Source organism: Nyctibius grandis, chromosome 6 (assembly GCF_013368605.1).
Source record: "Nyctibius grandis isolate bNycGra1 chromosome 6, bNycGra1.pri, whole genome shotgun sequence".
In the NCBI taxonomy this organism is placed as follows: Eukaryota; Metazoa; Chordata; class Aves; order Nyctibiiformes; family Nyctibiidae; genus Nyctibius; species Nyctibius grandis.
Genome location: NC_090663.1, coordinates 35,539,184 through 35,560,427, shown reverse-complemented (window position 1 = coordinate 35,560,427; position 21,244 = coordinate 35,539,184). Strand labels below are relative to the sequence as shown.

Below are 21,244 nucleotides of genomic sequence, written 5' to 3'. Positions count from 1 at the left end.
AGCTTACAATTTTTTCCACTCCGATTCATGAAGAGCAAGTAAGAGCAATATGAGAGGTTGAACATGGCTGCAGTCTCTTTGGCTTTAAGCTTGCTTTGATCTTTTTTAAATGACTATACCAGGAGGACTCCGCAGTTGCACAGAAACTCATTTTTCTCCTATTATTTTCATCAATTCTACACTAACACCACCGACTGACTCAGGAAGCCACTATGATATTACCTTACTGACATTGCTGGTAGTGGGATCTTACAGCTTTTGTATTATTCCTTTGTTAGCCACGTTTACTGGGAAAAGAAGTAGGTTGTATTCCTTTTTATTTCTATTTTAAAGCATGTATTTTGTTTTGTGGAGGTTGGTAAATGTGTGCAATGTTTTGACTTGCTGATTTTCTGTGAGATGATTTTTCTTTAGTTAATTTCTTGATGAGAATTATTTCTGTCTGATGGTCATGTTTTGTGAGTATAATGAGTTTAGGTTACGTATAATTTATATGTTAGGAAAGTGAAGTTTTTATGATTTTGAATCAAATTGGAAAGAACTAATGAATTTACTTTGTGCTCTAATAGTAAGTACAGTGCTGCTCTTTTTTTTTATTCTTTCATTTAGTCTACTATACAATAATGTCAGGAAAAAAAAAATCTGTATTTGTAAACCTAAAATGTTTTCATTAGATTGATGGAACACACAAAGATCAAAATGGGAGGCTTATGCTGTGAATGTCATGAAATTTATGACAAACTATTGTGGTCCTGTCAACAGTATTACATTGACAAAGTCTCTTAGCTTGTTTTGCTTGAGGAGTTTGCCTTGCCTTAGCTGAGAAAAAAATTACAAAAGAGAGCATTTCTCCTGCTGTGTCAGCCCTTTGTTATGGGATGTCCTTGGATTGGTAATTTCCTGTGGCAGCATTAGGGGTTTTTTTGTCTAATGAGCACTTGAGTTTTATGATTCTTTTCTGTAAAAAGACTTGCTACCTGAGAAGTTTGGAAATCATGATGTTTGAAATGCTGTTGTTAATAGAAGCATATTTTGCATGTAAACTGTCAGTTTGAGCATTGAAAAATTGGATTTTTAACAGTAGAGAAATCTTCTCAGTTTCAGCGCTGAGCTGAAAATACTATCGTTTGAACATATTGAAATGTTTAAGCTCTGAGGTTAAGAACAAGAATCCAAATTTGAGCTGCATTAGAATAACTGCATATAAAGGAAATAACGTTTCGGAAGTTTAAAAGCTGATATTAGCTATTGACCTGGAGCTGCCTTTCTGTACAGTCAATACTTCACTAAAATTCTTTTAATGAATTGAGTTTCAGATCTTAGCTCGAGTGAGATCTCTTGATACCTGTCCGTCTTTCATCACGATTACAGTTACTCCTAATTCTATGAATAACCACCTTTGAATCGCATAGTGACCAAACTTTGCAAATTTGCCCTTTTTTTCTGCACACAGCCTGTTTCGCTGACTCCAGAGCTTCTAATAGGACAAAACAGTGCCCTGACTAGTCCCACATCAGAAGTGTGTTCGCTTACCCGAAGTGTTACTTCCATGGCATGCTTCTGATTTAGAAGAAAGTAGCACAGCAGTTTGTAGGCAGTTGTTAGCTGCTCGCAGTGAGCTCTGAGCAAAAATCCTTAGTTTAGTGATTTACAGAAAAAGTTAAGGACTGCTTCAGGCCTCGTGCTTTACTAAAGCAAATTGGTTTGACTCATCTGATGTTAATATTCCCACAGAACAACTGTGTTATTGATGGGTTATGCAAATTGTTCCTCATGTATAGATTTTTTGCAAATATTTAGCTTTTGTGCCTTTAGAGAGGCTCCAACTTTATTCATTTAAAATAAAGAGGAGGACTTCAGTTGCATATGTTTCTAAAAGGGAAAGCAATTCTGTCCCTCTTTCTGTGGTTGAAAATGTATTGATTAGTGGCCAAAAAACATGTTCTTGAAGCAGTTAACTTACATGGTTTATGCTAGTTCATTTAAAGACACTAAAATAATCTCAAGACTGTATGTTCCATCTTTCAATGAACAATATTAGATATGTAGTTCACAGTACCTTTTGAAAAAAATCAGCCTCATTAAAATGCTAATCTGAGACAAACCTGATATTATATGACACACACCCCCTTTCTTTTTTTTTTTTCTTTAAATGACTGGAGAAAAAAGCAACAGTGTGACAAGCTCTTCCAGCGTGACTTAGTTTTTGCCTGTCTCTGGTAAACAGTGTCAATTCCTTAATCTTTAATGTGTCAGTGTACGTGATTTTTTAGTGCCTGAACCAAAGTGTACTCAATCTATACTTACTTTAGAAGTATTTTCATATTTTTTTCTGTAAAAATAAAACAATGCTTTTCCCAAATGTCAGTTTTCTTTTTTTTCAAGGAAAAATAGTCATTGTGACAATAAGCTCAAACCTCTCTCAAGTTCTTTAGAGAGAGAACAAAGCGTATTCTGTAGCAACTGCCCTGTTAGTTGCAAACCTGATTTTGATGTGAGATAACAATCGCTTATTTGTCCTGCCTGTCCCCATTTGGGTCTGTCTGCCTCTTTTTGCAGGGAGTATTTTGCTGTATGACTTCATCTCTCTCTTGGCGGGGGGGGGGTGTGTCTTCTGAGATCTGCTGTCACTGAGGCGATTGCCATTATGAACGGAGACCACAGGAACCTTCTTAAAACTTGTTTGGTAGCTGGTGAATGCAGTTGGGCTCACACACTTTTTAGTGCCCCACCAGGAGGACGGAAGGAGTGCGGAGTCTGCTTGTGATGTGCGCACCATATCATTGAAACAGCACACTCAGCTCAAAAGAGAGAGGAGGGGAAGATGTTGCATGAGGAAGTTGTCTGAGTTTTATTTGTTTTTTATTTTTTTAACAGTCAATTCTGAAGCCAGAATGTCTTTGTGTACTGATGATGCTTTTTCTTGGCTTAAACTGAAATGTGTTCTGCGTTTGCTTTGTACAGCAATATCAGACTTCTAGTTATGTGTCTTGATCAATATACTTTTATATATATCCCCCGCTTATGTATAGTTCAAAGCTGTATGTCTAGTTCTGAGAAGTGTTTGTAACACTGATAGACTGATCTGTTACAATTCATCAGTCTGTACTGAAGATATTAGATGTGGTCACAATATTTTTATTCTGACTTCTGTTTCTCCTATCTTTAGCCTCAGGTAAAACAGGCTTGTTTTAGTATTTAATCTTCCCCAAACTAGATACTGCCTAGAGCAAATTCTTTGTCATTCTGTGTTGCAGCTGCAAGTGCCACAGTCATCATCAATAATGGAAAACAGCCTTCAAAACCAGCCTGCCAGAATGGAACTTCAGGATCTGTCCCTTTGAAAGCAGTACCAAGACCTAGATTACACTCATTGAAGTCATCTCCGAAAGGTATATGGGTCTGTTTGTAGGTAGAGTGAAACTATAGTTACTACTGTTGTGGTACTGTGGCTACCCCCTGAAGCAGTGTTTATTAAACGGTGGTCTTGGAAAATAGTGCGAGGAAGTAAAATCACATCAGTGGCGCTTCAAACGTTGTAAGATTTCATAGGAAGGCTAACATGTCCTTTGTATTGTAATTGACTGGGGTCTTTCAGGCAAATGAGGAGGAGGTCTTCACTGTGATACGACTAAGGTTTGCATGGCACAGGGACTAAATGCACTTTGCTACATGGCAGGTGTCATCGTGTGGGGTTTATGTTTTCATAAGAATTTTCTGTCACAAAGCTCAGGCACAGACTCTGTTGCTGCTGGTGATCTGCAGGGTAGACTTACCCTGAATTTATCCTGAGTGTATGGTTGTCCTCGTCCTCATGCAGACTTTGCATTATTTTCACCCCTTTCATGACAGAAAGGACTGTCGGATATGGGGATATTTTTTTGAATAAGGTACTGTTATATGAAGTATCTCCTTTCGTAGGTGAATGACTTTGTCCCATCTTTTCAAGGGAAGAGTCCCAGAAGCAGCTTAGCTCTTCATGCTGCTTCTTCTTGATATTCTTCTTATGGGCTGAAGTAGAAGCAGAGGTTGCTCTAATTTTTAACAGAGAGAGGACAATTGTGCTTCATCATCTGGTGCTAAAGGAAAAATTAATTTAAATGTACTTTCTGGCTTTGTATTAAACACTCCTCTGGTTCCTGTTTCTATTCAAGCCAGGACCCCTTGACTGGCCAACAGTGCTTCTCCACACAAGCCACAAACAGCAGTTGACAGCTCATTCTCTGGCCAAAATTAGAGACATAATGGGAGCAGATAAATAAGCTTGCTGTCTCTCTCTCCTAAATCCTAGTTATAATAAGCTTGCTTCTGACCATCTTTGTGGTGAACTGATTATTGTAATTGGATAAACTTAATTAAATACTATGCTTCTGCTTTAGGGTTAAGTTTTAAGCTGGTATCTGACATAACTGAGAATAAATTGAAGAGATGCCTGCCAAATGTCGCACTATAATGACATGCTTTAAAATGGTGAACAGTGAAAAGAAACAGAATTTGCCACAAACTGTAAATCGCTTTGAAACAAACACAAATTATATGGCTGACTGACAAGCTGATGCTTTCTGTTGGGGTCCAAAACATGCAACGCAATTGTGTGTTACCGAACATATTCAGTGACCTGGGTGCTAGAAGCATGCCTCCAGCACCTGCAGGAGCAGTGTGGCCTGAAGAAGCTGGTATTCCCCTCTTGGCTCGGTCTTGTGTTTTGGGGCCTTCCCGGTTCAAGAGGGTTGTTTTGAAACTGGAAAGATCAACTGGAGACTTAGGAAGATGGTTAGGGTCTCTGAACACATGACCTGTGAGGAGAGGTTGAGGGAATTGAGCTTGTGTAGTCAGGCAAAAAGGAAAATAAGGGGAGGTACTGTAACAGTCTGCAATACCTTGAAAAGGACAGCTACAAAGGTGATGGTGCCAGACTCTTCTCAGTAGTACCAGATGATGTGGCAATAGGAAATGATTGCAAATTGTGGAGCAGGAGATGCAGCATTGCCCAGTGGGGCCATAGAGCCTCCCTTCCTGGAGGTTTGCAAGGCTCAGCTAGACAAAAGTATGGTCAACTGATCTTGTCTCGATGGTGGTCCTTCTCTGAGTGGCTGGATAGCTGGCCTCTGGAGGTCCCTTTCAGCCAGTGTTTCCATAGCTGTGTTGTATTTGCCGCTGTTTTGAGACTTAAGTAATTCAATCCTAGTGCTAAAGTGAAATCCTTACTAATGTTTTCTTCTGCTTAGAAGCTTTATTAAAACTGTCTTTTTATTTCTTCCAGTGTGAGTTCTGGTAAAGCAAAGTTAAGTTTAAACATAGCTTAAATTTTCTAGAAAGTGTCTCTTTTTGTGTTTCTTTGAGTAGATTTGTGCATCTCATACTTAACTGTAAATATGTGATGTTAGGCATGTCTTCAATTGCTGACATAGCTGTACTTTTAAACCTGATCTAAGCTTCTACTTCTAGGAGCCAAGGCCAGGTCTGCTTTACTGAACCAGTGCGTACCAAAATCATCCGGGCCACTGCACTCAGCAAGGAAAGTCGGTGAGGCTAGAGGTAATCAGCTGTTGGGTAAAGTCAAGTTTTCACTTATATTCTTAAATCCCTCTGTTTTGAGAAAGAGTGGCTATGCTCCATGACTGCAGAGTAATTGAGATGGTCAGTCTGCTCTTTCTCCTTGTAGTTCATAGTATTGGAGACGGGCTGTGCAAAGTGTTCATAATATTTATCTGGGGGGTAAAAATCAGGGCATTCATTGTCTGCTACCTGCTTGAAACTTGCATCCCATGAGGACTCAGAATACTTGATAATGTCTGTTGAATGATGTTCTGTCACCTGCTTATAAGATCGTGTACTTGCAAGACTCAACCCAGACTAGTTTTTCCAGGTTTGTGTTTAATTTAAGCAAGATTCTTGTGAGAGTGTGCTGATCGGCTTTGGCTGTTGAGGATAGTATTTACTCCACATTTCTCTTTCAGATGCTTGTTTTATTTTTAACTTTCAATTGAAATTAGTCATTTTTACTAGAGTGAATCAAAAGAATAGATATGAATCCTCAGGCAAGTTCTGCTCCCAAAGTGAAAATTTTGTCTTACAAAGTCCCATTTGGATGGCTGAGGTGAAGGAAACAAGTACAGTAATGGTACAAAGCAGGTTGTTTTCTATTGAAATACCTGCTCTTGGATCACACACTATTTGTAAAGCCTGAAGGAAGCTGATAGGTGTTGTCAATAGACCGTTAATAAACTTCTACACATGACTTTTGCACTTATACCTAGCAGTCCAAAAGAGTGCTTTCATTTAACTAATATCCTTTGAAATAATAGATTAGCTTTCTTAGTGCTTTTATTTGTATCTAACTCGATTGGTAGCACATTTGAGAGTGCTTTAATTTCTACCTCCTTTATACAAATAAAATAACTGGAGCATATAGGTGGAAAAAAGTTACTATGATGCTGGTATAGATGACTGTTTTTTATTATCTGTGGTCCTCTTTGAATGAGTAAAATAAAACAGTGCTACCTGGCTTAAATGAAGTATGATAATCGTAATGGAAAAAAAACTGGCTTATTGGGAATTCATCATGCATTTTCCAAATAGTTTAACCATATAATGCTAAGTCTCGCTATTGATCATGCCATCAGCCATTGCAAGAAAGAAACTGAAATTGTGAAGTTTGAGGAGCTTATGTGGAAAGAATATTAAAAAGGCACCCCCAATGCCCCTTACTGGCTTGAAGTGTAATTCTCTCTCTCTCTCTCTCTCTTTTTTTTTTTTTTTTCCTCCCCTGAACACGGTAGGTGCTCCTGGAAGACACGGACACCAAAACCTATCTTGTTTGCGTTCTGATGAGTTTTCTGAACACATTTTTACATTTTCTGTGGTGCAACTTAAGTTAGGTTTATACATTATGTTCGTATATTGGTTCTTTTCTTGGACGAACAGTTTTGCAATGGATAATTCTGTAAGCCATCACTGATTCCAGTTCCAAGGGATATGGAGAAAAGTCTTGGGGTTTTTTCTACTTACTGTCTTCTGGCTACCCTGCTCTTAGCATATGCAGTCTGTGCTATCTGTCGCTCTCTGTTTCCAGTGAAGCATAAGGAGGTTTTAACGGTTACCAAACAAAAGTATGGCAATGAAACTTGGGTGTAGTTTTTGCTGTTTAGCCACAGTGAGATAAGTAATGACTAAAGCTCATGTGTTGTGGCTTTAAAAAAAAATAAATAGAAGAATCAGGCAGAATAACAGGTTCTTCTGGAAGGTTCATGGTAGATACCCTTTTGGTGTCAGCTGTCTCTGTGTATCACTGCAGACTACACTTGAAATTATCTGAGCATGTTGCTGTGCATGTCTGCTTGTATGGCAAGAGGAGGAATGGCAGCTGATTAAGTAGCAGATGGCATTCCAAAATCTGGCAGAGTTTTAAGGACTTCATATTGGGTTTGTTTTCAGTGTTTATGCCAGTCAGGACACCTGGTGCTAGTTTCTATCTGCCAGGAGACAGAAAAGTCTTCAGATGATGTTTCTGGTTGCAGCAATTTCCAGGTCTTTTCAAGAGAGTTGGCAGTCTAAATCAGTTTCTCGAGCATCAGTGTGTATTTGCTGAATTAAAAGCTGCTTGTAATTAATTACTTATTGAAAAGCCCTTTTTGAAAGATGCAGATCATCACTGGAAAGCTCTGTGTCCCCTGAGTGAATAGCAGATGTCTTTCTGAAAGAGGTGCTGTAGCCAAGCAGATGTTATAAATTTGAGTCTGGAATTACTGGGTAAATCAGTTCTGACCTGTAACTCTGGTACTGTGGCAGTATGTTTTTAATTTCCTGTAGTAATAATGTGAGTCTAATGCTTTTGCTTTTTACTCTCTTGGGCGTCAAATGTCTGCATATTAATTGTGACCAAGTACCTTGCTCGATATCTTCTGTTAAGAGTCAGGGCTTCTGTCATACAACAAGCATAAGACTTTGCACAAAGTGCTGATTCTGTTTGTTTGTTGCTTTCATTGATAATTAGCTGAACTAATGTTAGTTTAGGTATAGCCTGACACTGAGTTTCATGAGCTCATATGTGGTACTTTTTTATAGGAGTGTAGAGGATGATAGACCTAGCAACATAATGTCTTTAGTAGCTCTGTTGAGGAAACTCATGATAAGCAACAAAGTCCATTTCTGGACTAGAAACAGAAAATTAAATTCCTCTTCCACTTGCTTATGATAGTCTTAAAATATAACTTTATTTTTCCCTAAATTTAGCATGGCACTTTCTCTGTGTTTTCCATGCAGAAAAGTAATTAGTGCTCCCTCCGCTTTTTACTAGCTTAATGTAATTTTTCTTGTGATTCATCTTTTCCAACCTAATAAAGAATGTTGCCACGTAGCCTTGAAGTATTATATTCGATGCCGTAAAAGCACAGCTGTAAACTCCAAATTGGCTGTGGTATTTAGTGATTCTTTAGCAAATGCTCTTTAGGATAATACGTTTGCCAGTTGAATAGCTGTATTTCAGTGTTTGTCTTAGTAAACCTGAACTGTTTCCTGTACTGAGTCAGCTTCCAAAATTGGATATGTTAGACTTTCAAGTTAATACACTTCTGACTTATACAGAACATTAGTTATCATTTCCCATTTATGCATGCAAAGCTTTCTGATGTAGTATTTTGCTTTTTTAAGAAAGATTCCCCCCCCACACTCCCCCCTTCACAGTTGCAGATAGTTCTTACAACAAAATAAAAATATCGTGTGGCTGCTTACATGTTCTGCAGTACAATGTCTTACATTTTAAGAAAAGACAAATGATCTTTTGTGAAATTAACTGAAATAATGCCAGCTGGTACCATGTAGAATGGGGCCCACTTTTTCTTTTTCTTTAGTAGCCTTGATATTATAGTGAAGCTTTGTTCTAGTGATTTTTAGCTAACTAAAGCTTTTGTTCTTTTCTTTCAGTGCCATAGTTAACACTGCAGTTTTTAGCCTCATTCGGTGAGGAGGTCCAACCCCACTTCTGTTTCTTGCCAGTGTGCTCTGTCTGAAGAGTCAAGAATAGTTTCTTGAGGCAGGACTCTGGTAATAAATTGATTACCATACTAATGCATTAATTAAGTGTCTAGCTGAGTTGTTAATGACGCTTTTAGCATTACTTCAGGGATGGAAAAAATAGCAGACATTTCTAGGATATGATCACTTCTCTTGACTATTTGTGCTCTTTATCCATTTTCCATTCATTTACAGCAGTGATGCAAAGCCAAACACAGCATACTGTGAGTATGCCTGTAGAACTGGACAGACTTACGTATTTGCAGCTGTTCATTCCTTGTTCATGTTAAAACATTCACAAAGCTCCTTTTTGTGAAATCTGTATTTTTTATGGAATACCCAGTGGATCAAGTAATTTCTACAAGTTCTATGGCATATTACTTCAGCACTGGCTTTACTGCTTAGGCAAAATAACTATCCAGGTTAAGGATAAGTTACAATACAATAATCCCTGGTACTACATAAACAGAGCAAAAGCAAATATCCTTTTTTGGCATTTCCAAAGGTAAAGCTATCATTTCAGGAATAAAGCATGCAAATATTTATTGGAAAGCGCTATCCTGTTGTTCAGTGACCCTGAAAGGGACTTATGGTGTATTATGGGTAACAAGTTATGCTTGTCACACAACACTGTTGTCAGGAAAGCTAGGGCAACTGCTGGATATACCCATAAGGTATTGCCAAGTAGGAAGAGTATGATTTATGTCATCTCTCTTCCTACTATGATGGAGCATACATGGTGGAGTCAGTTACTAAAAGCTATAGAAGCCAGGAAAATCAAAGAAGCTTCATTTAAAAATCGCACATGCTCCATCATGAAAGATAGTATTCTGTTGTCTTAGCTTTTGAAAGAGGTTAAAAGGCTGATTGTTTTCATCGTCTATGAGAAAAATACAACACTGGGTGAGGGAATAACTTCAGTCAGGTGCCTTATTGCGAAAGTGAGTAGTAGTGCCGATCAAGCTCAAATGGAAAAATAAGGTATAAATGTAACAGTCCATGAAGCTGTCTCTTGGATCAGGTTGTTAAAGGTGGATGCTGGCTTCTCCCTCAAAGTCTTAATGTTGGGATAGGATGCTTTTACTAACACAATACTCTGGTTCAAACAAAAGTTTATTGAGGCATGCTTTAAAGTTCAGTTAACAGCCCTTTCTTTCATGCCCTCAGTCATCACTGTTGAAAAACAGGGGAAACAGAGGGTAAACATCTCTTCTTATGTTGTAGATTGCCTGATAGAATAGGTTACCCTCAAAATACTTGCACTTTCAATGTCTGGAAAACAAGGGATTAATGTACATCTTACTGTGCTTGTGCTTCTTTAACAACAAAAAATCATTTCTGTTTTAAAATCTGTCATGATACTATATGAAAATGTGTAAGTTTTCTTTAAAAATTGGGAAGATTATAATTCTGAGAGCTGATGAACATCGTTATGAGTGTCAGATATTTAGGTCTTCAGTGAATTCTTTTATCTAGTTGACCATCAGTAGTCTTCAGCATGGTATGGCAAGTTACTGTACTGATGAGGGATATCTGGTCAAGTGGCTTATTAGCTCTGTTTCTCCTTTCGTATCTGCTCAAAAGGGTTTTGGGGTTTTTTGGGGGGGGAGGGGGATGTTTGCAAAATTTTTTTGCGAGTTGCACAAGAAACTGTGCAAGCAGTGTTCTTGTTGCATGGAGGCTTGAGAGGATCGTTGTGCATATGTGAATGTAAGTGCTCATATGGTTGGTCATATAGCAGGTAGATTTGGGGAACTCACCTGAGTTAAAAGCAAGGCAGGAATGATAGTCCTTTTGGTGGCAGTTCTAGCGTAGATCATGGTGCTAGCAACATGCAGAAAACAGCAAACTGCTTCTGTCTCAGCACTTTGAGCATTCATTTTTGATTGCTTTATCTTAGTATTCACTTTTAATATACTTTTCCTGCTGTATAACATAAATGTTGCTATTAGGATTGTTGCTAGAGAATATAGATAGATATTTGTTTTTCTTCAGTACCCAACTTTGCAGATGCAAGGTTAAGTGTAAAATTAATTTTCTTCAGTTCAGAAGAATGTCCATTCATATAAAAAAATCCCAGAGGTCTTAACCTGTTTTTGAAAAAAGGAACAAAAACCCCTCAGACCCCCCCAACAATTCTGATAGAGAGTACATGTTGCAGAGCTCTACATGGCAATTTTCGAACAAACTGTATTTCACTGTTGTGTAAACAGTAATTTTAAGTTTCATGTATCCATTTAAAAAAAAAAAAAAAAAAAGGCGTTCTATGGTAATATGTGGAAATTTTCCATGAAGTAAAACTTCTGTTGCTGAACCAACTCTGCTTTTCTTTCAGAGTCTTCTAATACTGTATTCTGCAGCTCATGGGAAATGAGTTCCCATAAGAATCATACAGGGAACAGTTGGATAGGTAAATTTCTTAAACATTTTAAAGCTCTGTCTGTCCTATTCTGCGTGGGAATAAACTAGGTATCTTCTGCAGTGAAGTTAAAACCAGGAGGAAGATTCTGCTTTTTAACAGCTAGTAGTTTGTACAGTGCTTAAAGCACTCCAGACATAGAAAAAGCAGAGTTTAAGTGCTTGTTAAAGCAAGGGGGATTTTGTCCAGGTGTTCCACGTTGCAGAAGTAGCATCTCTGACTAGTTCTAATCAGGAATTTCAATATAGATGTGTTGAGACTGAATTCTTGGTCTCTTGTGTTAAGAGCTTCAGCTTTTGTAAATAAGTTGGGTTAGTCAGTTTTTCTGTCTTTACCCCTCTTCCCTAAAGGAAAGCCTGGAAATTTTGCAGAACAACTTGGAACAGTTTGTAAACTCTGTGGAGTGAAGAAGGGACAAGATTAGATTCATTATTAGTTTAATGAAGATAGTTAATATTCTACAGACTGGAAATTCTAGGAGTTGAATAGTGTAAGTTAGTCTTTCTCCTTTATCTCTTGAAAAGGAACAAAAAGATGAAGCTTACACTTATTTTGCAAATATTGGTACTGTGCGTTGGACTATTTTGTTGCCTTTCTAGCTGTGATATAAAGCCAGCTATAGCCTTTTTTTAGATGGTTTTTCATCCATGTGAACTATGAGGACCATCTGAATGACTTAATTGTCTCATGTGACCTAGCCTTAGAATGCCTTCAGGCTAATAAGGAATGTTCTCATAAACAGACAGCAAAGCTTCTTATGTGGTATAGCTATTACATGTGAACTGACTATAAAAGCAGGTCTTCGTTATGCCACCTCTATATAAATAAATGCAAAATTAATCTAAATTGTGTGAATTTGAGTTTCTTATTAAATGTGTTCATTAGGGAGATATAATGATTTTTATTTTTAAGAGTTAAGGGAATATCAGTAAACCTGAAATACCTGTAAACCTGTAAAGCTTTGTAATCCAATAGCTGTTACTTTCTTGGCCAGATTTCTCCAGCATTATCAAATAAAGTATAGTAAAACAGCTGGATCTAAGGATTTAATTCATTGGGTGAGAACTACTGTGCTCCAGAAGTCTTCAAAGTGAAATGGGTGGTGCTGATGTTCAGAGAAGGCCACCCTAAACTCTGAAGTCATCTGTTTTGAGTGTTTTGAGTATTTTGGGTTTTTTTTAAATATGTGGCATTTTCCTGAGGTGTAGTATGTTTGTCAGAGTAGAGAATAGGATGCAAAAAACTGAGACATTTGACAGCACAGTCTTAACGTATTCCAGATTGGTCCCTTCAAGTCAGTGTATCACTGTATTTGCATGCATGTTCCTAGTGTTCTTCCCGAACTTGGCCTTCTGAAAATTAACACTTTGAGAAGGTTGTCTCTTGTTCCATACTGAAAGTCAGCACTGCTCCTTATGCCTTCAACAAATATCTTCACAAAAAAACAATGAATTTTGAAACCTCAAGGCTTGCTATGGAGCAACACATGGGCCAGCTCTGTTCGAATGGTGGTATTCTGCTGGGAATTTCTCAAATCAGTGGACTGAAAATGTTGGAATTATTATTACAATCCCAGCAATGAGGATTTGATGTGGGTCCTGTCAGTTTTCCTGTAGCAACAGAGCATCATTCATTAAGGCCTTTTGTAACATAACCCAAATGGTTTTCATGCTACAAAATCTGTTTCTTCTATTAATGCTTTTAAGGAAGGATCTGTTTTCTGGATTGTAAGTTAGATATTTCAGAGATGTTTATTATTATTTAATTCCAAACTTATGTGAGAAACTTTATCTCCAGCTCCACACAGCCATACTCCAGACTCTTGGTGACACAGAGTATGCAGACTTTTCTGTGGAGGAAGTGTTTGTAGTTCACTTCTGTGGTGTTTATTCTGATGTTGGGAGGAATGTCTGTAGTTCCCTTCCATGGTATTTATTTTGATGTTTCACAATAACAAGCCACACGAGAGAAACACAGAGCTGTGATTTTCTTACAGTTGTCTAAATATTGGATAGGTCAGCCTCTGCATGAGTAGAGGGGGCAGCTGAAATAGATATCCACAGATTGTAACAGCTCAAAGGGATGCTTAAAGAAAACATCCCAGTGATGGGAGCTAGAATCCAAGGCTTTTCTAGCATGGAAGTCTGTCCTAATGGCTTTAAATTATAGACCTCATTGTTAGGATTAGCCAGAGATGTGCTTTTATTACTATTCCAAGTGAACTATTTTTAAAAACATCTAAATTCTCACTAATTTTTTCAGTTTTAAGAGAACAATACATTTTTATTTTGTTAGGAGACTTTAGAGCTTTGACCATCAGGATCATGTACCAGTAGCAAACCTTTTTCATTTTGTTATTCCTAACTGAGTTGCTGTGTGCAGTGCTGAATTAGGTCACCACCTTGAAAATACCATCCTGGAACTTGGTTGCTTTTCTACTATCTTCTTGTCCCTTCCCTCTCCTGTTAAACCTAGGTATGGATCTCTTCTGATGTTATCAGACTTGTTTTTTTTTCTTTTACTCTCTGGAGTTCCTTAGATTGTGCACATTGTTTTATGTGCTTGTAGTAAACAGTGAGTAATTGGGTGTCACTGTACTGGAGTTCTTCCTTAACTTTAAGGTGAGGTGTATAAGGTATCCCAAAGCTGACTCTTGATGTCCAATTACAATGCTTTTTTTTTTTTCAAGTTATTTTGAAGTCCTCTGACTTGTTCCTTCTGGCTTTCTTTAAGTCCTTTCCCCATATTTGTTAAGATATTTTTCAGCGGATACAGTAGCTGCCTATGTGGCTGTCATTGACCCCTGTTAGGGAGAAGAGTTGGCATAATATGTGAAAGACCGTGGAACTACCCCAGAGACATGAAACTCGGGGATCTTGTGTCAAAGATGGTTAAACGGCTTGTAAGTCAAATATACATCTACACTTTTGTCTGCACACCTGGGGCTATTAAGAACATACAAAGCCTGCAGAGATAAGTGAAACACACCGGTTGTGAGTTGTCTTTAATTTGCCCTGTGAACCTTGAGAGCTGTAAATCAGAGTTGATAAACCACTGGTGTGTCTTAAGAGATGTACTTGCCTAAATTGTCCTTATTTGCAAAGCTGCTTTTCAGTAGAGGCTGTCTGGGTACTGGTTATTGTTGTTCTGAGGCCACAGATGAACAGTTGCACAATAGATATGAATCAGTATCATGTGAATAAATAATTAATAGATCTGTAAGCTCTGGCCTTAAGTAAAACTTTTATTTCTCCTCTGTACCTTGGGGCCTGAGCTCACAAGAACTCATGTATACCTAGTAACCTAGCCTGTTACTGAACAGCAGGAGTCCCTAGCGCAGGGGTAGTTGGGCTTTTTGACACATCTGGCTAGATCATTGAAACTCCATATTTTAAGGCACGTTGTCCTACTATTAGTGACATTATTCACTGTTGTCAAGTAACAGTTTTTCTTCAAAGCACTGTAGGATTTTAACTGAGGCAGTCTAACAAAAATGCTGTTTTGGAAAGGACATCCTACACATGGAAAATAACTTGCTACTCCCTTAGGTTAAAATTAAACTATTCTTCTGGTGTTTTGTTGCCTTTCTCAATTCTGAAAGAGTGTAGACATTGTAAATGCCACCACTGTTGTGTGAGAGACAGGTCAGCCTGATTCCTGTAGCTGTTTGCCTGGAAATCCACTGTAGCATCACTTTCTGTTTGACAGGCCACTGAATTTATAATGGTTAAAAGCTTCAGTGTACCAGAAGAAACTTAAATTATTTAGGATTTTTAGTGCTTGCTCTGAGGCAGGAAGAGGTTTGCTTTTTTCTTCAGGTGAGGATTTGAGCTTAAAATAAGTCCTGAAGCTGCAAGGTGCATTCGGCATGGCAGTGGGTATTAGTGCCTGCGGGAAGGTTAGCTTTTCAAACTGGAGCACTAGCTAGAGCCAGGTGGTCACAGGAAAGTGGAGAGGGGCCAGTAGTTTTCCAGAAACAAAAACAAGGACACAGATGACCCTTTGGCTTTTAGTACGTTCCTGCTTCTAATGTCTCTCTTTGCATAAGCAACCACCTCTCTGTTCTTCCTGAATTAAAGCATGCCAGTAAAATCCATCTGTTCCGCACTGCTCTTGCTGTCTTACGACCAGGAGCCAGTTGTCCTCTATGTGGGCTTCTCAGATTTAAAGATCTAGCCTCTGATTTATACTCCTTTGCAATAAGACACTTGCTCTACTCCGATGGCTTTCTTAGTGATTATTGGATGTGGAAAGAGGAACAGAGACAGCAGAAACATGTACAGATACTGCAGGTTTGGCCTCATGAGGCTGAATTGAAGAGCCTACTGATGCCAGTGCCCTTTGCTCCTTTCTTGTCACATTGCTAAGGTTCCCAGGGAGTGGCAGATATGCTGAATCTTCTGGCGTTAGAATAGGCCTAGCCCCACCATCAATCTGATCGTGTCATCAGATATTGATGCATTTAGCAACCCAGATAAAATTACATGGTCATAATGGGGTAGAGCCCCTTTCTCCATGTTGATCGCCAGTTTTGCCGTTGGAGTTCGAGGGAAGCCAGCAGTAAGGTGCTGGTAAATAAAATCTGTCAGTTGTTTTGTCCTCTGTCTGGGCTATATGTCACTTCCTATTTTATTCTTCTGTTTTCTGGTGCTATTTTCCGTTGCCCTTATCCAGTGTCAGGATAGAAAAAGACCTCTCTGTGATCCTCATGTTATGCATGAAATGTAGACAGCGCAAGTTCCTGGCATGCTGTGTTAGGATCCCATGGGTTATGTCCTGGCTTTGAACCCTGCTGGCACCAGGCACTAGATGGTCGTAGGAGTACAGACTCGGAGGTGCTCTTTTCCTGAGCTGAGGAAACAACGCTGGCAGATGCACAGCCACCACTGTGGTGGAACGTACCACGGCGTAACACACAGAGCTCTGGCAACGCTGGAGTAACCTCTCTGGGAGTTAAATCTCCCCTGGGAGCTATTCGTATACGGATGGACCCGTCCTCTCGCTGGCCGCTGTCGGAGCGGAGGTAGTGCTGCGTGCTAATTGGGACTGACATGCCTCTGTTGCTTTTTATTAGTGTTGTCAGGTCTACTTCTGCATAAAGCAGACTTGTTTTAGGTTTGTGGGTTAGCAGGACTCCAACCCCAGAGGCTAAAAAGGCATTTTCTTCATAAGTTTTCTTGAAAAATTGATACTATGGTGTATCTCTGTCTTCATGGCCTGTTTCCACTCAGACTAAGGGTGGGAAAGAGGAGGCAGTGAAAGTATTATTTGTGTATCTCTGTAAAAGGAGTTTTAGCCTCTGCTACAAGGGCTTTTATGTCCATATAGAGCTTTTATCTGCTCATATTTTGCTTCATGATTCATTCCTTCCTTAGTCTCCAGACTGGTTCATTACATCATGCTTCCCCTCTAGAGATTCTTTGTTCTAGCTCCTGTTCCTAGGAGGGAAGTTATGGTTTCAGTGGGATACTTCAACTTCTCTGTTTTTACAGGCTGATAAGTTCTTTACCTTTCTCCCAGGCACCATTGCAAGGGTGGGGAGAGGTGGTGGGTTGGGTTTTGGGTGTGGGTTTTTTGTTGGGTTTTTTTGAACCTGATAGGACTGTTTCCATATTTGTGACCATCAAATTGGGATGGTGAGAGAACATACATTTCATGGAGCAGTCCCTCCCTTGGGGAGCTGAGAAGGGCAGGAGGAAAACAAAAGGGAAAGGGCGTTCCTGTGGGGTGCTCTGGCAGAAGGGTAGAACCTAATATGGCTGTAGGCCTGATCAGAATCTCAAGATGCCTTCATTAAGAGAGGATTTGATAATATGGATCTAATATTTGAAGAGGTGGGCTAAGAAACTATGCTGAATATGCAAGGCTACTGTAATGTGCTGTAACAAGCCTTCTGGCTTACTACTGAGTGTGGTTTCCAAGCGTAATGATCTTCCAGCACAGAAAGGAGGGAATGTCTTTGATAGTGGTGCTGGCTTAGGAAAAGGTCTGGATCTGCAGGCTGTTGGAAAGATAGATGAACACACATGGCTAGAGCCAAAGCTTTTCAGACTAGAAGGAATAGGTGAGGGTTTTATAGCAGTAATGACATGCATGCCCCACTGTGTGCAGAGGCTGCCCTGGGAACCAAACAAAAAAGCTAATTTACTGTCTTTGTCCTTATTTTGAATGGTTTTGTGCAGACCGAAGACATGTTGTAGTACTTCAGAGTTGGTGGTACATCACTGTGCTGGGAAATAAATATTTTGGTACAGGATCATAAAACATTCAGCAGTATTCTCCCGCAGTATGCTGTGGAGGTTGGTCTGACGGGTCTGACCGTCTCCATGCTGGGCTGTGGCTCTTTTGCTCTGCTTACAATGAGCTGCTTTATTGTCACGGCACTGGCCTATGTGGAGTTAGAGATACCCGGAGACCAGCATAAAGTGACAAAATGCTATTTTTAGTTCTAGCTGATGTGGTAAATAAGCACTAGAGACTTTAAAATGTTACGTGTCTTGAGCAAGTGAGGCGTGCTATTAAAATCTAATACATTAGTGGTAAGGAGCGGACAGGCAAAGCACCACTGGGATGAGACCCATCGGTGTGATTATGTTTGCTTTGGGTTATACTTGCTTCAGAGCAAGTCGGGTTAATGGTTTCAGGAACTGGAAGAGCTGTCAGATAGGTGCTAGAGAGCATTAGCTGTGGTTTGGTGAAATGGTGGAAGTGAGGGATCAATGGAAATGTACCTAATTTTGTTGTATCTAAAAGGTACAAAGGCTGTGGAGGGCAGCTCTTCAAGCAACCCAAAAGAAGGTGTGAGCTCTTACTGTCTTGTCTCCTGCATTGGCTGTGAGATACTTGGGTGATCCCTGCTCCTATGGCTGCCTGGCAAGGCAGCTACTGACTGTAGGCAAAGTAGTGAAATGTTTCTCTTTACACAGAAAGGTGGCCAATGCAAGTCTGTAGCGCCTTAGCAGCATGTATTTATAGTCATGGTCATAGGTGAAAAATGTGATGTTTTCTAATCTCTGTAAACCAGTTACTCCTCTATTTTCTAGCGTCTGACTCTGTTTTTAATTTTATTTTTGCTAGTGGCTGCTGAAAGGGACCAAGATATATGCAAAACTTTTGAGCTCATTAAATAGTAAGAAGAAATATTTTTTTAAGATGGATAATTAATATGAAGACAGCATCTATTTTGAAGGAACTCCTGTAAAGCTGCTTGTTTGCTACAGTGTTTGGGTGCCTTCAAAATCCATCTGGCAGAGATCTGTTTTAATATGAAATTGATGCCTGCTTCCTTGCTCCTCTTCTGATAAATGGAAGCGTCTGCAGTGTTGAGCTGCCAAGCTAAATAGTATTTCCCTTAAGCAGATCTCAAATACTTAAGTGTTCTTAGAGAATAGATGTGTTTGTGGATTTGTTAAGACTTTAAATGTTGACATAATATTTAATGCCAAAAGCAACTCTCATAGAAAATGTTAGCTGATAAATTTGTTTTGATAAATTCATGTCAATTGAAAGAAACTGTTTAAAAAAAATGCACCCTGAAAGGATTTTTGGAGAGGAGAGCTGAAATATGCCTCCAGAAATATTCAAATAATCTCCGTAACAGTCTCCAAAGAACAATTACATGGTCTGTGACATTGCTGGATGATATATTCAGCTGGCAAGACCACCCACTTTCTCCTCCTCCTCCTCTTCCTCCTCCTCCCTCTTCATCTTCCTCCTCCCTTTCCTCCTTTTCTACCTCCCAGCCCCACGGAGTCCCACAGCAGATTAAGCGTCAACACTGTGATGCAATTCAGAGACTGTTGGTTTTCTGAATCAGTAAATTGGTTTTATTCTGAGGACACGCTTTGTTTCCACAACATCTGGTGAGGAGAAGCTGCCAGCAGCATTTACGCCGTGGATATCTGCTTTACTGATTTGTTTGCTTGTCTATGCGTAAGGATTAAGAGCAAAGGAACGGAGACTTGATTATTTCTTCAAGCCTGTTTTCTTTAGCAAGAATTGCTTCACTTCGGCCAGTAGTGATATAAAAACGTAGTATGTGACAGTACATGGAGGCTGTTTCTTGCTTGTTTATCTTCCAATTGCACTGAAGACATGTTATGGTCCCCGAAATTTTCCTTATCCAACATGCGTGTACGGCTGACAGCAAAGGGGTTGCTCCGAAACATTCGTCTACCTTCTGGCTACAAGAAAAGCACTGTAATATTTCATACAGGTTTGTGGCTTTTTTTAATGTGACGATTAGAGCATGTATTGAGGGAATACCTTGTTTACTTCAACAGCAGGTTATTTTTAGCAAATAAAAGCGGTACTGGGCATGAGAGTTTTTGAATTTCATACAGAAGTCTGACTTCTGAGCAAAACAGTTTCATATTCTAAGTCTGCATGTGTGTACACCCATGCTGAGCTGCTCGTTTGGAAGATGGTTATTCTGTTTCTGAAATGCAAATTGGAATTTGCTCTTTCTTCCCACAAGTCCAAAAATAGAATGAGGAAGTCTATGCTATTAAATATTTATCTAATCATTTTGATGACTATCTGCTGGGAGCCCTATCTTTTCTATACCTTGATTGGGCATGAAGAGGGAAACAGGGAGGGAAGTGGAATGAACACAGGCTGTCATGATGTGGCTTTCTGTCTGTGAACAATATTTGAATACTTACATGTAGATATCTGTTATCATGCATGTCATGTTAAACATGTCTTACTTGCAAGTAGGACAAGCAAACTTTTATACTCACTGGTGTTGATACAAACCTAAAAAGTATGAAGTTTTAGAGACATTCAAAAGACAAGTGTGTTCATGTTTCACACCCCCATCCCTCCCCCCCCCAAAAAAACCCAAAACAACAAAGAAAAAACAAACAAACCACCACAAAATTCTCAGCTGCATCTGACCTGATTTTCATCTTCAGTGGCAGGTAAAGCAAATAAAGCAAGTTATCTGTAATGGGAACAAGATTATGGAAGCTGAGCTTTTTTCCAGAACATACATGTGTCATTCTGGCAGACGGTGGCAGTTGTTTGTTGTTTATTTGTTTGCTTTAGCTAAGATACGTGACATCTAGAGAAAATTATGGCAGCTCGCATATCTAGAGAAAATTATGGCAGCCCGCATATTACATGTCTTTTTTTCCACTGCACAATCTGTAGTTTTCTTGCATTTTACTTAGGGAGGAGCAAGCAGCTACATAAACGAGTTTTGCAGAAGCTCTTCCTCTCAGGCATTTCCTTGCTCTCTTGAACACCACCCTCTTTGCTTTTATTTTTTGGAGTTCAGTTCTACCGTCAGCTTTCCTTTCTGTCCTGGCATTTCACATAGCAGCTTAAACTGTTCACCTTGTCATTACTTATCCCTGGCAAAGTAAATCTGGTTTCTGAGTTCCTCCTGAATGATAAATTCAGTTGTGAACATAATACAGGCAGACTATGCAAACGTAATACAGGCTTCTGTTTGCAGCTTGCTTGCATGGCTTTCAGTTAGGATTAAAATACCTTCATGCTAAAAATTCTTATGTAAGGGAGTCTTTGTGCACATATACATACATCCTTGATGTTGCTAACAGTGCGAAATTTCCTCATAGCACATATTCCAGGGACAAAAATCCTAAAAGAAAAGGAGGGATAATGTTCACTCTTCCCAGTGTTCATCAACTGCTACTGAAATTTGTATAATTTTGAAAAATAAAAACAGATGTCAGTGCATGTATCAAGGGAATTTTACAATTATAAGAATCCATTTGTGGTTTTACTTTGTTTGAGTGGATGTGAAAGCAAAACCTGCCTGCAGGATGCCTCTGTTAAATACAG

General features: G+C 39.2%; 1 protein-coding gene across 3 annotated transcripts in view; it reads left to right on the top strand.

Moving 5' to 3' along the window:
- The window catches only part of MTUS1 (microtubule associated scaffold protein 1), a 135,412-nt gene that overhangs the window by 56,151 nt on the left and 58,017 nt on the right, over positions 1-21,244 (top strand). For 2 of the 3 annotated variants that reach the window (XM_068402683.1, XM_068402682.1), the window contains exons 5-6: positions 3,258-3,392; positions 5,449-5,538. In XM_068402683.1, the coding sequence (XP_068258784.1) occupies positions 3,258-3,392; positions 5,449-5,538 (225 nt within the window). Of the gene's footprint in view, positions 1-3,257; positions 3,393-5,448; positions 5,539-19,179; positions 19,650-21,244 lie in introns of those variants that run through there. The other variant, XM_068402684.1, reaches the window with a different exon arrangement.